Here is a 19,082-nt window from a genome sequence, read left to right as displayed (position 1 = left end):
CTCAGGTGTTCTTTGACTTGATGCGAGAAATCCGCGCCAGGAAGATGGAGGACAGCAAGGAGAAGAATGGAAAAAAGAAGAGGAAAAGTCTGGCCAAAAGAATTCGAGAGAGATGTTGTATTTTATAGTAAAAAAAAAAAAAAAGGATCAAAAATCATTACCATGCTCTTCCCTTATGTTTTAAATATGTAAATATCTGTTCCATATTCTCACAGCCAACCAATGCTGACGGGGGTTCGCAGCGTTGTCACGGTGATTACATCAAAGCCCGGTTTGGCTTTATAGCGCGTTATAGTTTCGCCTCCGGGGAAGCTACTAGGCGCTCCTTCACACTTTCCGCCATGTTGCTTAGTGTGCTTATGTACATCTTGTACCATGTTCTTATGTACAAGAAATCCACAATATCTTGCGAAACGTCTTTGCCACATGTTGGTACCAGTCACGTTTTAAACCGCTCTCAATCCAACTAGTGAATTTTACAAGCTCAGCACAAAACCCTGGGATCCTGCTGCTCGATAAAATCTTGAATTGGAACCTGTGGGTAAAAAAAAAAAAAAAAACGTGGATCACTCGTGTAAAAATTGCGGCCCCTTGCTATGAATTCGGGTCTATTCTGTTTGGGTTATTTGTTCTCTTCTTTTGTGCAAAGAACCCACAAGACAGACTTCAAACTGCCTTAGACAGAGTGAAATCAGATTGAAATAAGTTAATAGATCACTATGGTTACTAGTGGACCATTGTGGGATCTTTGTTGTAAAAACATCATTTTTAACATAATATTTTATTTTTAACCTTAAAAAAAAAAAGCATTAAATTGATATGTTGTTAAAACGGTGTGAGCTGATTCGCTGTTTGTTGTGATTGTTGCTATTTAAATTAAAAGCACAGGAATATCTTTTACATCGGGTTAATCGCTAGTGAACACAGACACTTGTGTACTATGAGACACTAGTCGTGTGTATGGTTAACAATCTCCGTTTGATTTCATTTGATGCTTTTGCTAATCTGATGAGGAATGTGAATTGGAAACAGGAAGTCGTTTTTTTTGGAGGTCATTTGACTTCCTGATGTCCTTGACGTCCGATGTGAATGTGAAGCTCCGTATTCAAAACTTTGATGACGAGTCATATAGGAGCAGGACTTTGCAGCAAATTTTTGCTTATTCTATATTATTATTTAAAACCGTTAACACCGCGAACCAAGAAAAAGCGAAACACCGTAATGAATGCTAATGCTCTGTAAAATCACTGCGATGTTTTTGTCTGTTTGTATGTGCTATGTGAAGCGGCTGTTGTTGTGTTGCTTCATTCTGTATGATTTTTTTTTACATTCAAACTAAAACTTTATTACATAACTAGAATTTTCAAAGCCATTATTACATTTTATATTGGTTATTTTGTGCATTTTATCCTCTATGCTCTTCGGTTCATATGATTTTTGCGTGTTTCGTTTGTTAATATACGTTTTTTTATATCACTTCTCAGCAAAATGCTCTGACATGCCAGTTACTTAATTTACCAGAAGTATAGTGGAGGTGAAGACTTGATGCCTCAGTGCTCGCTTTTAAAACATGCTGTTAAAAAGAACTGTTTTCTTCACTCATTCCAGCTGCAAACACTAACAAAAACCCAGCGTGTGTTCTGCGGAAACACGTCCTGTTTAATGCAGAATGTCATCGCTGGGTTTGTGACACTGCTTTGTAAAAAATGGGAAACCCGGGACACTTAAATTATTATATAGAAAACCGCTTTTCTTCAATAACTTCCAGGATGCCATTTATGGTGATAATTCACAGTTAATATGGCTGAACTTAAATGTTTATGCGTAATAAGTATGAAATTCTGTATGTTTGAATGGCAGCCACGAGATTATTAACCCTAGTGGGCTTTTGTAGCAAAATTACTAAGCTGTTTGCCTGCTTCCTTACTAATTCTGTCATGGTGCTACTTTTTTGTTTATTTGTAACGGCTCATACGTATCTGTTGACGCAAGAGGCTGCAGGATCTGTTTAAAAAAACGTTATGAACGTGTACGGGTGCATACACGTTAATAATGCTTAATTGAATGCAAACCAATTTAGTCTTGTTTAAATGTTTTCTTTGCATAATATACCGATCTGCCAAATGTTTGGCAGGAACCACGGCATCAATCCCATTTCTAGCAGCTTTTTTTTTTTTTTTTTTGCCATTGGCATTTTCAAAAAAGTAGCAGCTCTGTTTCTCCAACTTTTATTTTCTGTCATTGCGGTGAATGCTTTGCCAGACACACTACTTTATTAATCACACTGTATGCTACTTGTTATGCATTTTTCTTTATCATATGTAGACTTCTGAAAATGTACATTTCATTTGATAACTTTAAGACTTTTAACACTGGCTCCACCCCTCGCTATCTGCAGCATTACATCCTCTAGCTGTCATATTTTTGAAAATAAATGCGTGTGAATTGTAACATGATTTACATCATTATTTGTTATGATCAGTTTCATTGTTACAATTCTGTATAAATTGCTCATAAAATGTACATTTCTTTGGAAAGCAAAATGAATGCTACATTCAACTGATTTTTAAAAGTACATCTTTATTTTTTTTCGCTGTTGCATTAACCATATCCCTGTGTGCTTGTTTGACTTGTGTACTGTGAGCCAATGGAAAGAACAATAAACTGAAGGTGATTGTTTTTTTTTTTTTTTTTTACAAAAAGTTATTTTGTGTCTGACTTTGACCTCTTGTTACTTGTATGATCTGACTCGCATGGAAAAGTAACGAAAACTCCACTAGTTGCATCATAGTTCTTCCCCAAACTGTTTCCACAGATTTGGAAGCACTAAAATTTTACCGAATGTCATTGTTTTTGTCTTCGTTTTCCCTTCAATGAGGCTCAAACGTGCTCCTGTGCAGGTTCTGTGTGACGATGCTCTCAGTGCACAAAGCAATCCCTATGAAGACATGGGTTGGTTTTAAAAAGGCTGGAGTGGGAGAATTACAGAGTCCTGACCTTGAAACTATTGAACACCTTTTAGTTAAACTGTAACTGGCCTTCTGACCCAGCAGCACTGCTTAACTAATGGATATGTGGCTGAAAGATTATTAATCTCCACAGCCACACTCCAAAATCTAGACTTTCCAGAAGAGTGAAGGGGATTCAAACCGCAAGAAGGGACTATATCAGAGGTGGAGGTGATAGCTCCGTGGTTAAGGCATTGGACGTTTGATTGGAAGGTCACAGGTTGAAATCCTGCTGCCACTTCTGGGCCCTTGAGCAAGGCCCCTAAACCTTCCCTGCTCAGTTGTATGTCGCTCTGGATAAGGGCATCTGCCAAATGCCATAAATGTAAGTTTATGGTTTAAAAAAATCACATAGGTGTCATTGTCATGTGTGGAAACATTTGACTGGAACTTTTGTCCATCTAATTAGAGAAGTTGTGTATTTGCACTTTTTCCCCATTGGAATAAAATGTTATTAACTGTCCGAGGACAGACACGCCCTCTGTTGCTAAAGGGATGTATTGCAGGGTTTACGCACTTCAGAGAAGTTCCTAAGTGCCAGGCTAGCACCTCTGTCATGATTGAAGGCCCTTTTCTAGTACACTCACAGAGAGAGGCCTAGTGGTAACGTGTTGTCAACGCCAGTTTCGCTACACACATACAGAAAAGCAGACTTTTGTAGTAATTGTATTGTACGACAGCGACCTAAAAAATTTTTCCAGACCTTCCAATGTTTCTATGAACCAACTCAAAGTACGTGTCTGTAAGCAGCATTTGTTGTTGTGTTTTTATTTGTAGGCACATCGTTGAATCTGCTGATAAGGAAACGAAGGTAGCGAGGACGAGCTAGCCTAGCGGAGCTACTTCCGTGTTGGTGAGAGTCGGTGTAGTGTGAGGGCAGAAAAGGGGCCAGAAGTTTGACTCGGAAAGATTTTTCCTTCTTTTTTGCGTGGTTTTTTTTCCCACGACTCGTATTTTTTTTTACTACCACTCGAGCACAGACTCTTGTTCAGCATGAAGAGACGGTGAAAACTCCGGGGGACGAGCTGAAGGAGAAGGAGGATGGTTCTTCATGCGGTGGTTCACTAAAAGTCAGCTAGTCAGATGCTAAGCTAATTCCAGTTTGCCGGCTAACACATGCTGGAATGCTCCTCATCGGATCACGGAGATTCCGTCTCGGCTTTCGGGCCATTTAAAGAACAAATTCTTCCCACAGATTGTTCGTACTGATGCAGTGGATCGGTTTGTGTGCAGGAGAGACGAAACCCGCGGCTCCAGGAGACCGCTTCAGCTAGCTCCGTCGGCTAGCTTTACAGCTAGCGACCAGCTCTATTTGTTTCAAATGTTTTGCTTTGTTTTTGCCGGGGACCGGTCCGCTGGAGACGAGCCTTTAAGAACGGGGATATACACATTCATCCATGCCTAATCCGGAGATTTCGCACGACGCCCGGGGCCGGAGCCCTTCGGCACAAAGGAACCGCCGACACGAGAGGCGGAGGAAAGCTCCAGGGAGCGCCGGCGCTAGCGAGAACGCCGCCCGACGCGAGAGGCACCGGGACGTGGAGCGGCGCGCGTCGGCGTCGCGGCGCAAGAGGCGCAACAAGCACGGCAGGGAGCGGGAAGCGCGGCGCTCGCCCGCCAAGCTGGACGGGAACGTCCACGGGCTGGCGGTGGAGTACGACGACGTGAGTTCGCAGTCGGAGCGTTTCTCGGCCAGCCCCTCGCCTAGAGCGGAGCAGTGGTCCGAGCTGGCCGAGTTGCGAGACAGCGACGTGACGCCGGTAAGAAAAACGCGCCGTGAGCCCGACTCCTCGGGGGGCCGACAGGACAGGGACCCGAAACTCAAGGAGAAAAAAACGGAGCGTGAGAAGGAGGCACTGTCCAGGTCGCGGGATCAGACCAGGAACCACGACAGCAACGGCAAAAAGTCGTCCGCGGACAACAAACGCGAGGCCAAGCGGCACAAGAGCCGAACCAAGTCGGAAAAAGAGACCCCGTCCGCGTACCGAGACACCCCGCAGGCCTACCGGGACGAGCGCGACGAGCTCCGGTCCTACCGCAGAAGCCCTGGCTGTAATAAAACCGAGAGTCCGTACTCGTCGTACCAGTACGGATACCAGTCTCCGAGCTACAACCAGTTTTCGAACTACGGGAGTAAGAAACAGTCGCCGAGCTCGACCTACTACGGGCGGGACGCGGACTCGTACGGCGGCTACAGCGCGACCAAGTCGCCGTCGGCCAAACGGAAGCGCTCCCCGGGGAGCCCGTACGCGTGGCGTCGCACCCCGAGTCCATACGAAGCGTGGGAGCACACTTCCAGCCCGTACAGCCGAAAACGCTCCCGGAGCCCGTACAAGAAATCAGTCAGCCCCAGTCCAGAGCAGAGGTAACCCTACACACACACACACACACACACACACACACACACACACACACGTTTCACTCAATGGCTTCAGGGATTCCCCTCATCTCTGTAGTCCTGGGAGGTTGTAGCTCAGTGGTTATGGCATTGGACTTTTAATCTGAAGGTTGTGAGTTCGAATCCCAGCCCCACCAAGCTGCCACTCCTGGGCCCAGAGTAAGGTCAATGCTCAGTTGTATGAATGAGAGAAATGTAAGTGGCTCCGAATAAAGGGCATCTCCCAAATGTAAAATATTCCAGCCTGTCCTTAAAAACGACCTACTACATGGCCCCATTTTTACATATGAGACCACATATTGCTACACAAACACCTTTTAAAAGAAAAGATCAGCCAAGTTCATTAGTTCAGGTTTCTTCATGAGTCATGTGTTCATATGGTAAATATTGTGTAAAGTTTGCCAACAGGATGAAAAGTAACTTTGCTTTATACTGTGACCCAAATTCATATTGTTGCTTAAAACACACCTGAAGCATGAATATTAGTGTTTCTGAGATTTAAGTGTGAGGCTGCCATGAGGGGCCTTAAGGGTGATTTACATTCATCTGTCTGTTTATATCTATTTAGTAACTAACAACCTGCATGTCGTCCTCTGGTTATGTGTCCGAAAGGCTTTATGGGGCTTGTAAAGGATTTTGGTTACATGTTTTATACTTCTTTTTTTCATGTAATCAACAATGTTTGCTCTTGAACATTCGACCTTGGCTTTAGTATTCAGAGGTCATGCGATTATTGAACTTTAACCTATTAAATCCACAGCCTTGTTTTGTCAGTGTAATTACATGCATCACTCGTCACTGCATGATTCAGTTATAATTGATGAAAACAGCCTTGATTAATGTGAACAGTTTTTATACTTCTGTGGTAGGTAATACTTTAAATGGTAGATTTTTTTTGTGCATGTTGTTGTAGTTTTTTTTTGGAAGTTTTTGTGATATATATTAGAAATCACAATTAACCCCAAACACCCCCCCCCCCCCCGCATATTTTCCACAATGATATCTGATTGCTATCAAGTGGAAAATCTACTTTGCAGATTTCTCACCATCAACCTTTTGTTCCTTCACTAATGATTTAGTTGATCTCTAAACGCCGGGGTTCTCCCATGTGCTGCTTAGTGAAGATGTGAGGTAAATATGATCTTAAAACTCTTCTGCTTTCTGCTCCAGGCGTCCGGCGAAATCGCGATCACGCAGCCCATACACGTCGTCACGACGTTCACGCTCTCGTAGTCGTCACCGTCATTCACGTTCTCACTCGCGACCCTCCAGCCTTTCACCCAGCACCCTTACGTTCAAAAGCAGCCTGGCTGCTGAGCTCAGCAAGCAGAAGAGGGCGAAGGCTGCTGAGGCTGCACGTGCCAAGAGCTCCAGCAATGCATCAACACCAACCAAGGGCTCATCATCCTCTTCCACCGCACCCCAGCCAAGCCCCATCACCAATCACACAGTGAAGAAAACACGGCCCCCGTCTCCCCCGCCGCCAGCAATTGAAAAAGGCCCCAAAAGCCCTGCATCAAATCAGCCACAGTCCCCTGTCGACAAGACCACCAAAAGCAGTTCAGAGGTGCCTCCGTCTGTCAGGGTGAAGGAGGAGAAGAGGAAAGGACAAGCTGCTCAAGGGAAGGAGAAGGAAAAAACAAATGCCCCAGTGTCTTCACTGTCATCTTTGCCTCTGCCCAACCTTTTAGACCACATAGATGGAACTGATAGGTCTGTATCATTTTTGCTTTTCTTTTTTTGTCATTGTGTTTGTACTGTTATCAGTGAACTTGACCCCTTTTTTAAACTGTTATATAGCTTGAAGAACTCTACACTCTCAGGGAAGAAGAAACCAGAAAAGAAAACACGCCACCTCCTGGCTGACCTCCCGCTCCCTCCTGAACTCCTCGGCAGTACGCTCGGGTCGCCTCATAGCCCACTAGAGGAGAAAAAGACCGCCACGTTAAGAAGGAGACCAAAGTAAGATATCGCAACCACACGTGCGGTGCCATTTTAACGTTTCAGGTGCAGCACTGGTGTCATGTCCTTCATATGCTTCTGTGGAGTTTGGATTTTTGTGGATATTTGTAGACAACGTGAGCATTCATAAATCGTATTACAGAATATTTTAATAATTATAATAATAATATCTAACTCCAATAGTGACCAAGTCATAAAAGTGCTATTGGCATTATAAAGCTGTAATTTTTAAGAAATCAGTGGTCTTATGATGTTGATCAATAATTTAGGTAATATATAGACAGTAATCTGGAAAATGATTTTATCGATACCACATTGCAGAAAAAGTACATATGGTTTTCTCTGTTGAATCACTTTTTAAATGTTTTTATTTCTCTCTCACGAGTTGTTGCTTATGAGTCATTTTTGGCTACCAAACGTTTTCACAACCTCCCAACATACTTGTCATTAACCACAGGAGCCCTCCCAAAGTGCCAGAATATATTTAACACAACCGTAACGACTTTCAAACAGAAAATGAGCACTATGTTTTTATGTTTTATATACGTGTGTGTTATATATATATATATATATATATATATATACATGACTATGAAAATTGTAGAGTCACACTGAAGGCATCAAAACTATGAATTAACACATGTGGAATTATATATGGAATTATATACATAACAAAAAAGTGTAAAACAACTGAAAAATGTCATATTCTAGGTTCTTCAAAGTAGCCACCTTTTGCTTTGATTACTGCTTTGCACACTCTTGGCATTCTCTTGATGAGCTTCAAGAGGTAGTCACCTGAAATGGTCTTCCAACAGTCTTGAAGGAGTTCCCCGAGAGATGCTTGGCACTTGTTGGCCCTTTTGCCTTCACTCTGCGGTCCAGCTCACCCCTAAACCATCTCGATTGGGTTCAGGTCCGGTGACTGTGGAGGGCAGGTCATCTGGCGCAGCACCCCATCACTCTCCTTCTTGGTCAAATAGCCCTTAATGCCTTCAGTGTGAATCTACAATTTACATAGTCATGAAAATAAAGAAAACTCTTTGAATGAGAAGGTGTGTCCAAACTTTTGGTCTGTACTGTATATATAAATAAATAAAACAAGCACATACCGTATATTTATATGCATACACATACACATGTACACTATATTGGCAAAAGTGTGTGTACACCTGGTCATAAATATGGTATGTGATTTTTGAGCATCACATTCCACATTTAGTCCCAATTTGCTCTTATAATTCCCTCCACTATTCTGGGAAGATGTTCCACTAGATTTTGGTGTGTGCTTGTGGAGATTTGTGTTCACACAGGGGTGTTAATAAAGGCAGGTACTGATGTACTGTGAGAAGACCTGGGGTGCAGTCAGTGTTCCAATTCATCCCAAAGGTGTTCAGTAGGGATGAAATCAGAGCTCTATTACAGGCCACTCAAGATCTTCCTTTCCAAATAATGGAGCTTACTTCGTGCACAGGGGCATTGCCACGCTGGAACAGGTTTGGGTTTTCAAGTTCAAGTAAACAAAAAAGTTTGATACTGCATCCAAAGACATTCTATACAATTGTGTGCCTCCAGCTTAGTGGTAACAGTTTGGAGAAGAACCACATGTGCTAGGAAAGGTCATGTGTCCCAGTACACCCCTCACATTTCAGCAACCATTTCAGTATATTTTCTCAATGGACAATACTATAGAAAGGAAACTTCTATATATCTTGGAGTAGTCAATGTCGAAAACTGTTATTTTCTGAGAAACTGTGTGTGTGTGTGTGTGTGTGTGTGTGTGTGTGTGTGTGTGTGAGGGGTGTAACGGCACACTATTCACGGTCCAGTAAAATTTCCGTACACTTATGGGGAAGAAATGCAAAACATAAAATTGCATGTCGTTCTTTTTTTTTTTATTAATGCAGTTTATTAACATTTGTGATCAACATTTAAAAAGTAAAAATATTTACCCATTTTAAATAAAGTGCCTGCTTGGTTAAATATATAATATATAATAATATTTTATAATACACTACCCATGCGATATAAACACACACAATAATATTTCGTTAGACCGCCATTAACTTTAAATACGCATTCGCCGTGGAATCGTTTCAACAATCTGGACTCATCAGACCACATGACTTTCTTCCATTGCGCTAGAGTTCTTTATGCTCTATCAAATTGAAGCCCTTTTCCCTGACTAGCCTCACTGTTTTTTTTAAGGCTCAACACAGCGGTTTAGTCCCTTGAGTTCCTTTCGCATTGTGTGTGTGGAAATGCTCTTACTTTCACTATTAAACATAGCCGTGAGTTCTACTGTTTTTTTTCTTTGTTACAGTCTGATTTCACCAAACGTTTAAGTGACACAAACACATCTTCCTCAAAGATGATGGTTCTCCACTATCCTTCCAGTTTTTAATAATGCATTGAACAGTTCTTAACAGAATTGTAGTAGTTTCAGCAAATCTCCTTAGATGTTTTTTTTGCTTGATGCGTGGCAAAAATTCTTGACCCTTCTAAAACAGATGAACATCTTTTCCATGACCATAGGATGTGTCTTCCTACATAATTGTAAAAAAAAAATTGAGAAGCTACTCCCTGCATCAGTTAGGGTTAAATAACTTGTTGCCAGCTGAAACGTAATTATCCATGCAGTAATCATCCTCTGCAGTGGTTGTGTAGATTAGTAGTTAAGAGAATTTTTTTTTTAATAGTTAAGTTTCTTTCGGCTTCTCCCGTTAGGGGTCGCCACAGCGGATCCTCCGCACGTTAGATTTGGCATATGTTTTACGCTGGATGCCCTTCCTAACGCAACCCTCCCCAATTTATCCGGGCTTGGGACCGGCACTGAGAGTGGCTGGGGATGGTTCCCTGACCGGGAATCGAACCCGGGTTGCAGCGGTGAGAGCGCTGCATCTTTACCACTAGACCACCAGGGGACCTGAGAAATTTATTTTTTAATGAAACCCATTATTCTCACTCGGATTTATTTATTTAATCTTGCACCATATAGCGATGTGGTTTTCTGGTAACTGGGAAAAGCAGCTTGAACTTTTCCACGCACTAAATCTGTATATTAAATCTAGCTTTAAAGACGTGCTCTACTACCTGCTCTACACGGCCACTGCGGAGGGACTATTTGAACGCACTTGAAATTTTTTTTATATATAAATCGATTTCAAATGACTTTAAAAACGGTAACCACACTGTTTGGTGTTTTCTTTTTGTTTTAATATGAAATGATCCCAAACTTAAAAACTTTGTTTTCTTTAGTCTGAATCTTCTCCTCCCTCATTGCTGTTTTCTCCCCTGTTCTTCCATTTTTTACATTCTGCAGCGTCTTCTGTGGTACCTGTCCAATGCGCTTCAGAGTTTAGCGGGCGGTCTGTCGGTAATAATGGTCCGTGGGAAACACAGTGCTCTGTGTTTAGTTAAATGGACTAAATGAAGCATGGAGGCAAATCATTTGCCTCGATGAACTTTTGTAATCGGATTACTCCAGGAGGGCCGTCAATCGATTAAAATATTTAATCACTAGCAGTTTTTATCTGTTCTATATGTACCTTAAATTAATACTTTTTTCAAGTTTACTTTAATACTCTAATCAACATGGACAAATGTTGATGCTTTATGCAAACGCATGCTTATTATTAGTGAAACCAAACCCAACATAGCGCATGAACGCATTATTTTTGTAAATGTTTTAAAGTCATTACGGTGTTTTAATTTACGTAAATCATCAGGACACCAAACAGAACCTTTGCTATGTTTCCACACGGACCGTTTTAATTGCCAGATGTGTGCTTTATGGGGTATTTTGGCGCCAATATTAATTAATTTATTTTTAATAAATAAATATGGCACATTTGGTGGACAAATTAGTTGTATTGCACATCCAGACAAATCCAAATCTAATTCCCAATTAAATGTCTTGCGTGTGTAGAATATGTGGCCCACGCTTCGGTGAGATTAAGGAGACGGAGATCGATTGGGGAAAGCGATGTGTGGACAAGTTTGAAATCATTGGGATCACTGGAGAAGGTACCTATGGACAAGTGTACAAAGCCAAGGATAAAGATACAGGTAGGTTTTTTACTAAACTGTATTTCTTCCATTGATTTAAATGTTTAAATAGAACAGACTGCTTTAGCATCGTCTAGTAGAGTACACTAGTGCTTTTTGTTCACATTAACCGGAATTATAATCATAGTGTTGACTGTTTTTTTTAATTTACCCTTTTGTTTATAAATAAGCTGAGATGGTGGCTCTGAAAAAAGTGCGATTAGACAACGAGAAAGAGGGCTTTCCCATCACGGCTATCAGGGAGATCAAGATCCTGCGGCAGCTCAACCACAAAAGCATCATCAATATGAAGGAGATTGTCACAGATAAAGAAGATGCTCTGGACTTTAAGAATGATAAAGGTATGTATTGTGTACATGTGGTAATGATTAAAAATATATCCATTGTTTGATATGGTCTAAGTAATCTAAATCAACAATAGACTTTGTCATATAGAGGGGGAGTAGATTATTGGCTCTTATTGGATAAACTCTGGTATTGCTGACTACATCTAAAAAGGAGCATTTTTCAATAGAATTTTCAAAGTTTTTTATATATATATATATATATATATATATATATATATATATATATATATATATATATATATATAAAAAAACTTTGAAAATTCTATTGAAAAATGCTACTTCTTTTGCATTAGTGACAGGTTTATATTAATGCCCATGTCATGTTCTTGTTTCTCTAGTAAGAGCTTATACATGGATTTGTGCAGCAGACGCTTCACCGAATTAAAGATGAATAAAGCACACAATGAGACAGAAAAATTTCTGTTGTTATTGAAGTGTGTGTTTGTGTGAATCCTGTCTGATAGGGGCATTTTACTTGGTGTTTGAGTATATGGACCATGACTTGATGGGGCTTTTGGAGTCTGGCCTAGTCCATTTCAACGAGAGCCACATCAAATCCTTCATGCGGCAGTTGCTGGAGGGTCTGGATTACTGCCACAAGAAGAACTTTCTGCACCGAGACATCAAGTGCTCCAACATTCTGCTCAATAACAAGTCAGTGTGCTTCTAAAAGTCTGATACAACACAACATAGACAGTTTGTTCCTGGCTCGGCTAAACTCGTTATTGTTTATAGTGTGAAAATTGGTGGTGATTGTGTATCACCAAACGGCAGCGTCCCAACCGACACACTTCAATTTGTTTTCTCTCTGCTTTAGGGGCCAGATAAAGCTGGCGGATTTTGGATTGGCTCGACTCTACAACTCAGAGGAAAGGTCAGTGTTCTCATATTCAGAATAACAAATAAAGATAAAACTAAGACACTTTCTGGAGCCTCACAACATGCATTTTTGTTTAGCCGGCCCTACACCAATAAGGTGATCACTCTGTGGTACCGTCCACCTGAGCTACTGCTTGGTGAAGAGCGATACACACCAGCCATTGATGTGTGGAGCTGCGGGTAAGAGATGAACCCTGTCACGGAGAGCTTTATAGCATACTCACCATGATCATTTTCAGGGTTTATATCTTCTGTTTTTATTCTGTTCCAGGTGCATTCTGGGTGAACTCTTCACCAAGAAACCTATTTTTCAAGCCAACCAAGAACTGGCTCAGTTGGAGCTAATTAGGTGACTTGACCTTCAGAGTAATAACCTTTTTATGATGTGTGTGCGTGTTCCTTAGTTTGGTTTGGTGTAGCATGATGTTATGGACTAACAGCATCTCGCTTCCTCTTCAGCCGTATCTGTGGCAGTCCTTGTCCCGCTGCGTGGCCCGACGTCATCAAACTGCCGTACTTCAACACCATGAAACCAAAGAAACAGTACAGACGCAGGCTCCGTGAAGAGTTTGCTTTGTGAGTAGCAGCACATGGGGTTTTAATACAGAGAATAGACTTGATTACTTTTTTTTATGGAGAGATCCAGTAAACATTTAACACACACATGCAGTGTAAAGTCTTTAAAGTCACAAGTCTGTTGACTTTGGGGTGTGGTCGATGCTGTGGCAGGAATAAAATGACAGGGCAGAGTGCTCTTGCTAGTGTCAAAGCAGTGACTAAGCTAACCAATCAGAATCGAGATGTCAACAGCACCATGTTATCAGAGGCTTTAGCAGACCCTGGATCAGCCCTCTTATGTAAATGTTCAGCCATCTTTTAATACGTTCCATTGAAATGATCTGCCTATTTTAAGTTTAATTATCTCTCTTGCTTAATATTACACCGAGACTTTGCGTATTTCTGGTAAAATCAGTAAGCACATTAAGTGTCTTTTATGGACAAGTAGAAACTTGTGATTTCGGCACGAGATTACTGGGTCGACCGATATGGGTTTTTCTCCGACCAATGCCAATATTTAGAAATCAGGGCAGCCGATATACGATAGCGATTTGTTTTTCGTCCCCCTTCATCTCTTAAATCTTACCGTTAATTAATAATGTGATACTGAACATTGCTTAAATTAGGCATTTATTTAACAACACAAGCCTTTTCAATTACTGCACTTGTTACCAGGTTTTGGTACCTGTGTGTACCTGTAGCCTAAACTAGTGGTCCCCAACCCCCGAGCCATGGGCAGGCACCGGTCCGTGGGTCAATTGCCGCACAGAAAGAAAACATAACTTGCATTATTTACGTTTTATTTATCTGATTCTAAACAATTTTATTTTGTATATTTACCGGATTCTTTCCGCCACATCTGTCTATGACTCACTCTTGATGCATGATTCCTCGGTCACATGTCGTACCTCCATCCGCCACCTTCTTAAAGGGGCTGCGCCGGCCGCTAACACACAATACATTACCGCTAAATTCAAACCCCCAAACTAGCAAAATGAACAAACAACAACACAGTGGATTCACGTTTATTGTTATATTTATAATAATAATAATAATACTACCAGGTTTTTAATGCCGGTTGTATCATTTTATTTTGTTGTATTTATCCGCTACACCTTAAAGGCCGGTCCTTGAAAATATTGTCCGACAATAAACCGGTCCGTGGTGCAAAAAAAGTTGTGGATCGCTGTTCTAAATTACAGCTGTTTAAAGGATCGCTAACAATACAGTTGCAAAAGTTATTCTCATTCGCTCTGAAAAAGTTATTCTTATTCTCCTTCAAAATTAGCAACATATTTAACCAATGTAATATATAAGGCTAGATTAAGAAAGAAGGATAAGAACTTTTAAGCTGGCTGTCGGCTCTGGTCGGGCCGCGTCAGCTGATTCTGCGGCGGAGTTCGTCAGCAAGAAAGAGAAGTTGTATTGGCTAGTTAGCTTAGAGAATGAGTACACGAGGGGAAAAAATACACGCTCGTCATTCTTGCTCTTGTTTTTGCAACTTAGCAGACAATTGGAAAAGGTTCGCAGCAGGAATTAAAGCAGCTTGTTCTTTTGGTGTTTTGCTTCAATGGAAGTGAATTGTTTTTCATCTTGTTGCTCTGCTGTGTTTAGTATTCCTCTAACAGCCCTGGACCTGTTTGATCACATGCTGGCTCTGGATCCCAGTAAGCGTTGTACCGCAGAACAGGCGCTCCTCAGCGACTTCCTCAGAGATGTGGACCCAACTAAGATGCCTCCACCAGAGTACGAGTGCTATCTCATTTAGTTTAAAAAAATCCTGTATAATTACTTTTTTTTTTTTGCCATTGTATTTAAACTGTTAGTCCAGAATGGGATCAGTGCTTAAACAACAAATTACATTCAATACATTTTGATGTTGGAAGAATCTTTATTTATTTTTTATAATCGCTGGGGTCAAGTCACACAGGATTGGACACTCAAAACATTTTTATCAGGAGATACAATTCCCCAAAATGTCCACCCTGTCAGAATGCAATATATTTTGCTGGACTGTAATACAGCTACCTTTTTTGAGAAACGTTTTGCCTTTGAGAAGGTTTTCAGTCAAGTTAATTTGAAAGAAGTTAATAAGAAAAAATTAATCTTAAGCTTTAGTTTTATATTTGTATAACTAAACCTGAATTTTCTGAACATAGTCATATAAGCTGGCATGAAAAAAAAACGTGATTCTCATCTGTGCATTATGAAATACATATAAATTGTTCCAACTTTGACCAGATTGTACCTGTGTGTGTATAGTGGAGAAGGTGGGATACTAAGAGTTGTCCATCCTTGATTTAAAAACTCATGTCTGGACTTTTTCTCTTTGTCCTACTTGTTTCTCATGTGTACACTATCATTCTCTATGCCTCCAGTCTCCCTCTGTGGCAGGATTGTCACGAGCTGTGGAGCAAAAAACGTCGGCGGCAGAAGCAGATGCCAGAAGAACTCGCTGCTCCAAAAGTTCCACGGAAAGAGCTGGGACTAGACGACAGCCGCAGTAACACGCCTCAGGGTTTCCCTTCTGCTGGAGGACACAAAGGGCCCAGTGCCACTGCGGCTGCCATCCTGGGTAACATAATACCCCCTCTGCTCTGCTTACACAAATGTTTTGGTGTATATCAGTTAAACATCTAGAGGAGTCGTTTTTTTATGGAATTTGTGTGTATATATTCTAAATATTTGTGAATTTGTTCTAAGCTCTGAACGTTACCAGAATCGTTTAGCATGTATTGGAGTTGCATGGTATTTGCCTATTAAGTCCGCTATTGATTAACAAATCGGGTTGTAAATATGAGACAATCAGATGTCCAAAAGAAGATGGAAATCTGGAAATAATCACTTGCCATATATTTTGCGCCACTGTCCTAAGAAACCTATTCTTATGTCTGCCTCAGACCCCAAAGGCCCTACTGCTCAGCTGACCCAGGAGCAGTTGGCAGTACTTTTGAACTTGCTCCAGTCTAAGAGCACCCCAGCGGGACCTCTGCAGCTCTCCCAGGCCGCGGGCCTCAAGTTAAACTCAGAAGCACTGCAGCACCTAGCGAAGGCTCTTCTCCCAGGGGCAGCTGAGCCGGAGAGACCACCAGAGCCTCCTGTTCCTGCCCAGTCGCAGTCCAAAGCCCCCAAACCCCCACTCCCTCTTCCAGCAGTGGGCGGGGCACCTCGAACCCCACCGCTTCCCAAGCCTCCATCACCCCCCACTCCTCAGCAGCAGGGTAAACACGACGGAGACGTCTCTGCCACAGCTACGCAAACGGCCGTTACTATGCTGCTCGCTCAGTTTCTCAAGGTCCAGCAGGGGGCAGAAGCCCTCGGAACAGAGGGGGCGGATACAACCGTTTCGACAGCGGCAGGGACGGCTGCTGCACCGCTCCCCCCCACAGAGATAAAACTGCCACCAGAGCCTAGCCCTGTCTCACCAGGTAAAGCCATCTCTCTTTTGTTGGTCATATATAATAGATTGCCTGTTTTTATTTGTGGCAAAAGTAATCCCAAAACTGCAGCCCTTGTTCCTGGTCTGTAGTGGTCAGTATCTATCAAAAGTGGTTAAAGGAAGGAACTGTAGTGAGCCAGCGACAGGGTCATGGGTGGCCAAGGCTCATTTGATGCATTTGGGGAGCGGAGGCTGGTCTGTGTGGTCCGATCTAACAGACGAGCTCCTTTAGCAGGTGGTCATAATGTCCAGACCGATTGGTCAGATGGCATTGTTTTTTTTGTATCTTTTCACAGGGCATTTTCACATACTCTTAGACTGTTAATCAGTATGACTTCTATTGATCAAATACAGACATGCGTATGCTGATATAATTAAGTATTGTTAAAGGAGACTTATTTAGCGTGTCTATGAAAGGAATCTACTGTCTCTGATTTTGTAACTGAGCTAAATCTGTTCCATGAAAAGGTCTCATCACGAAATACAGAATATAAAAGTGTCCTTATGTGTCATATGATGTGTGTCATTGCTTGCAACTGCATGTGCTCCGCATGGATCATTACTAAGCATAAGACGTGATCAGTTTGTTGTCTTAGAAGAAACAGTGACCAAATGTGTGGGAATATTTAAGGAAATAAAACCGAAATGACAAGGTCCAAATTCATCAAAACAGAAGTGTGCACTACGAAAAAGGCCATTATTTGATCAGGTGATACTGGAATTAAAGTACTGCTTTCCGAAGTTATGTTCAAATAATGACTATGAAATATAAGCTGTTAAAACAATTAACTTTTAACCCTGGTTGTTTGTGTCATGGTGATGAAATCATTTTTTTTGTTTTTACTCTCGTCTTTTAGCGACTGAGGGAAACGGATCATCCTCCAGAGCTCCTGAGCCTATCTCCATTTTGCCTCCTGATCAGAGGCCACCAGAACCCCCAGAACCTCCTCCGTGTGCAGACCTGGACTATCGGCAAGCCCCTGAAAGCCAGACTCTCCTCTCCTCTTCCTGTTCCGCTTCCGCATCTTTAGGAGAAGCGGCACGGCCGCCTGAGCCTGAATATCCTCCTCCTCCTCCACCAAGAAGCCACTTGCCTCCTCCACCCTTTCCCCCAACAGGCTTCGGAGAAAGCTACCTCAGCCACATGATAGGTGGAGGAATACCCCCTCATGCGCATGCCCACGCCACATCCTCTGCCCCAGTGCCCTTCCCTCATGGAGCAGCACCGGGTGGCAGCACGAGTGGAGTTTCTGCAGGAGCCAGTGGCAGCATGGTATTTAGTGGAGACAAGGACCATCGCTTTGAGTATAATCATAGTCCCATAACTATAGAGGGCACCTCCCACCCCTCTAGTATACATCTCTACAACCCTGCTATTGGGCAGAAGGACGGAGGAGCGCCACCCCCTTCAGTTCCGCCACCTCCCCCAGGCCAAGTGTGGGGCTCCCCATCACAGTCTGGGGCTCCACCCCTTCCTCTTGGGTACGTCCCCCATTTGAATACTGCAGCACTACGGGGCAGGGGACTCCCATATTGATCGGCTCCCAGAAACGGGAGGCACCACGCAGTGACAGATGTGCACCTCAGAAAAGGACGACTGTAACGAGAGAAGCAGTTGCAATTAATCATGCCAGCACTGAGTGCACCACAGAGGCACACTTAATTTGTAATGATTCTAATTGTGGATGCAGGCAGGCATTTTGTTAGAGTATTGTGGCTTGAGCTACAGCTAAAGGGGTATGAGATGAGAGGGATTCCTTTTTTTTTTTTTTTTTTTTTTTCTCCTCACCCATTTTTTTCTATTGGTTACCCCTCTGTATGATTTGGTAAATCTATCAAACTGCTGTCTTTTAAATAAAATCTGATCTTTTTTGAGTGTACATTTACCAGCCTGGGTAAGTGTTTTTATTATCTGTACCTTAGTGGCGCCTTTCATTGCTTAAGGACAGACTAGTATTACTATGTTTTGCACTACTGAGTAAAGTAGGTGGAAACGACTAAGATGATTTTGATGCTGTGCTGTATCTGCACAAATTGAAATGACCAGTAATGTAGGGTGTTTTTTTTTTTTTTTTTCTCTCCCCTTAAATGAATTAACATTGGTGGGCTCGGTCCGTTATTCACTGGAGGGGCTTTTTAAAAAAGCACTTAGCTCCAGTGAGAGTGGCAGCACTTGGGTGGCATTAGGCTTCTTCGAACTGATTTGTCTACTGAACAACTGAATGAAACAAAGCTGTATTTTTCTCACCAGTTCCACCAGCCGTTATTTACAGCCATTGTAAAAATGGAACAAAGAGACCAGTTTAATCCAATTTAAAAAAAAAAAAAGGAGAGGCGTGGCAATGGTTTTCTTTTTTTTTTCTTTTTTTTGTACTAAATGTTTTTTGTTTTTTTGGCAAATGTTTATTAAAGAAATGCCAACAATG

At 42.0% G+C, this 19,082-nt stretch overlaps 3 protein-coding genes across 4 annotated transcripts in view; 2 read left to right on the top strand and 1 right to left on the bottom strand.

The window, feature by feature from the left end:
• ralaa (v-ral simian leukemia viral oncogene homolog Aa (ras related)) overlaps positions 1–2,702 on the top strand; it is a 13,587-nt gene extending 10,885 nt beyond the window's left edge. Inside the window, exons 5-6 of one of the 2 annotated variants that reach the window (XR_014534830.1) lie at positions 6–1,994; positions 2,263–2,702. Coding sequence is in view for 1 of the 2 variants with exons in the window: in XM_083549350.1 (XP_083405476.1) it covers positions 6–128 (123 nt within the window). In the remaining variant the exon portion in view is untranslated. Of the gene's footprint in view, positions 1–5; positions 2,203–2,262 lie in introns of those variants that run through there. The other variant, XM_083549350.1, reaches the window with a different exon arrangement.
• Positions 1–19,082, bottom strand: part of itgb1a (integrin, beta 1a) — a 140,943-nt gene that overhangs the window by 79,407 nt on the left and 42,454 nt on the right. The window lies entirely within an intron of this gene.
• On the top strand, positions 2,683–19,082 carry cdk13 (cyclin dependent kinase 13). Its single transcript, XM_083544274.1, has 14 exons — positions 2,683–5,373; positions 6,577–7,119; positions 7,207–7,368; positions 11,294–11,433; positions 11,604–11,774; positions 12,245–12,434; positions 12,598–12,654; positions 12,738–12,839; positions 12,931–13,008; positions 13,119–13,235; positions 14,832–14,963; positions 15,596–15,792; positions 16,118–16,645; positions 17,514–19,082. Exons 1-14 carry the CDS (start codon positions 4,406–4,408, stop codon positions 18,191–18,193), a joined length of 4,065 nt encoding a protein of 1,354 aa, XP_083400400.1. The 5' UTR covers positions 2,683–4,405; the 3' UTR covers positions 18,194–19,082.

This window comes from Silurus aristotelis, assembly GCF_946808225.1.
Source record: "Silurus aristotelis genome assembly, chromosome: 1".
Taxonomy (NCBI): Eukaryota; Metazoa; Chordata; class Actinopteri; order Siluriformes; family Siluridae; genus Silurus; species Silurus aristotelis.
The sequence above is the reverse complement of the archived record's forward strand: the minus strand, read 5'-3'. Positions and strand labels throughout refer to the sequence as shown.

Coding starts and splice junctions, on each gene's coding strand:
- cdk13 (XM_083544274.1), top strand. CDS start 4,406: ATGCCTAATCCGGAGATTTCGCACGACGCCCGGGGCCGGAGCCCTTCG. Junction 7,369..11,293: donor ACGTTAAGAAGGAGACCAAA/GTAAGATATCGC, acceptor TTGCGTGTGTAG/AATATGTGGCCCACGCTTCG. Junction 11,775..12,244: donor GGACTTTAAGAATGATAAAG/GTATGTATTGTG, acceptor CCTGTCTGATAG/GGGCATTTTACTTGGTGTTT.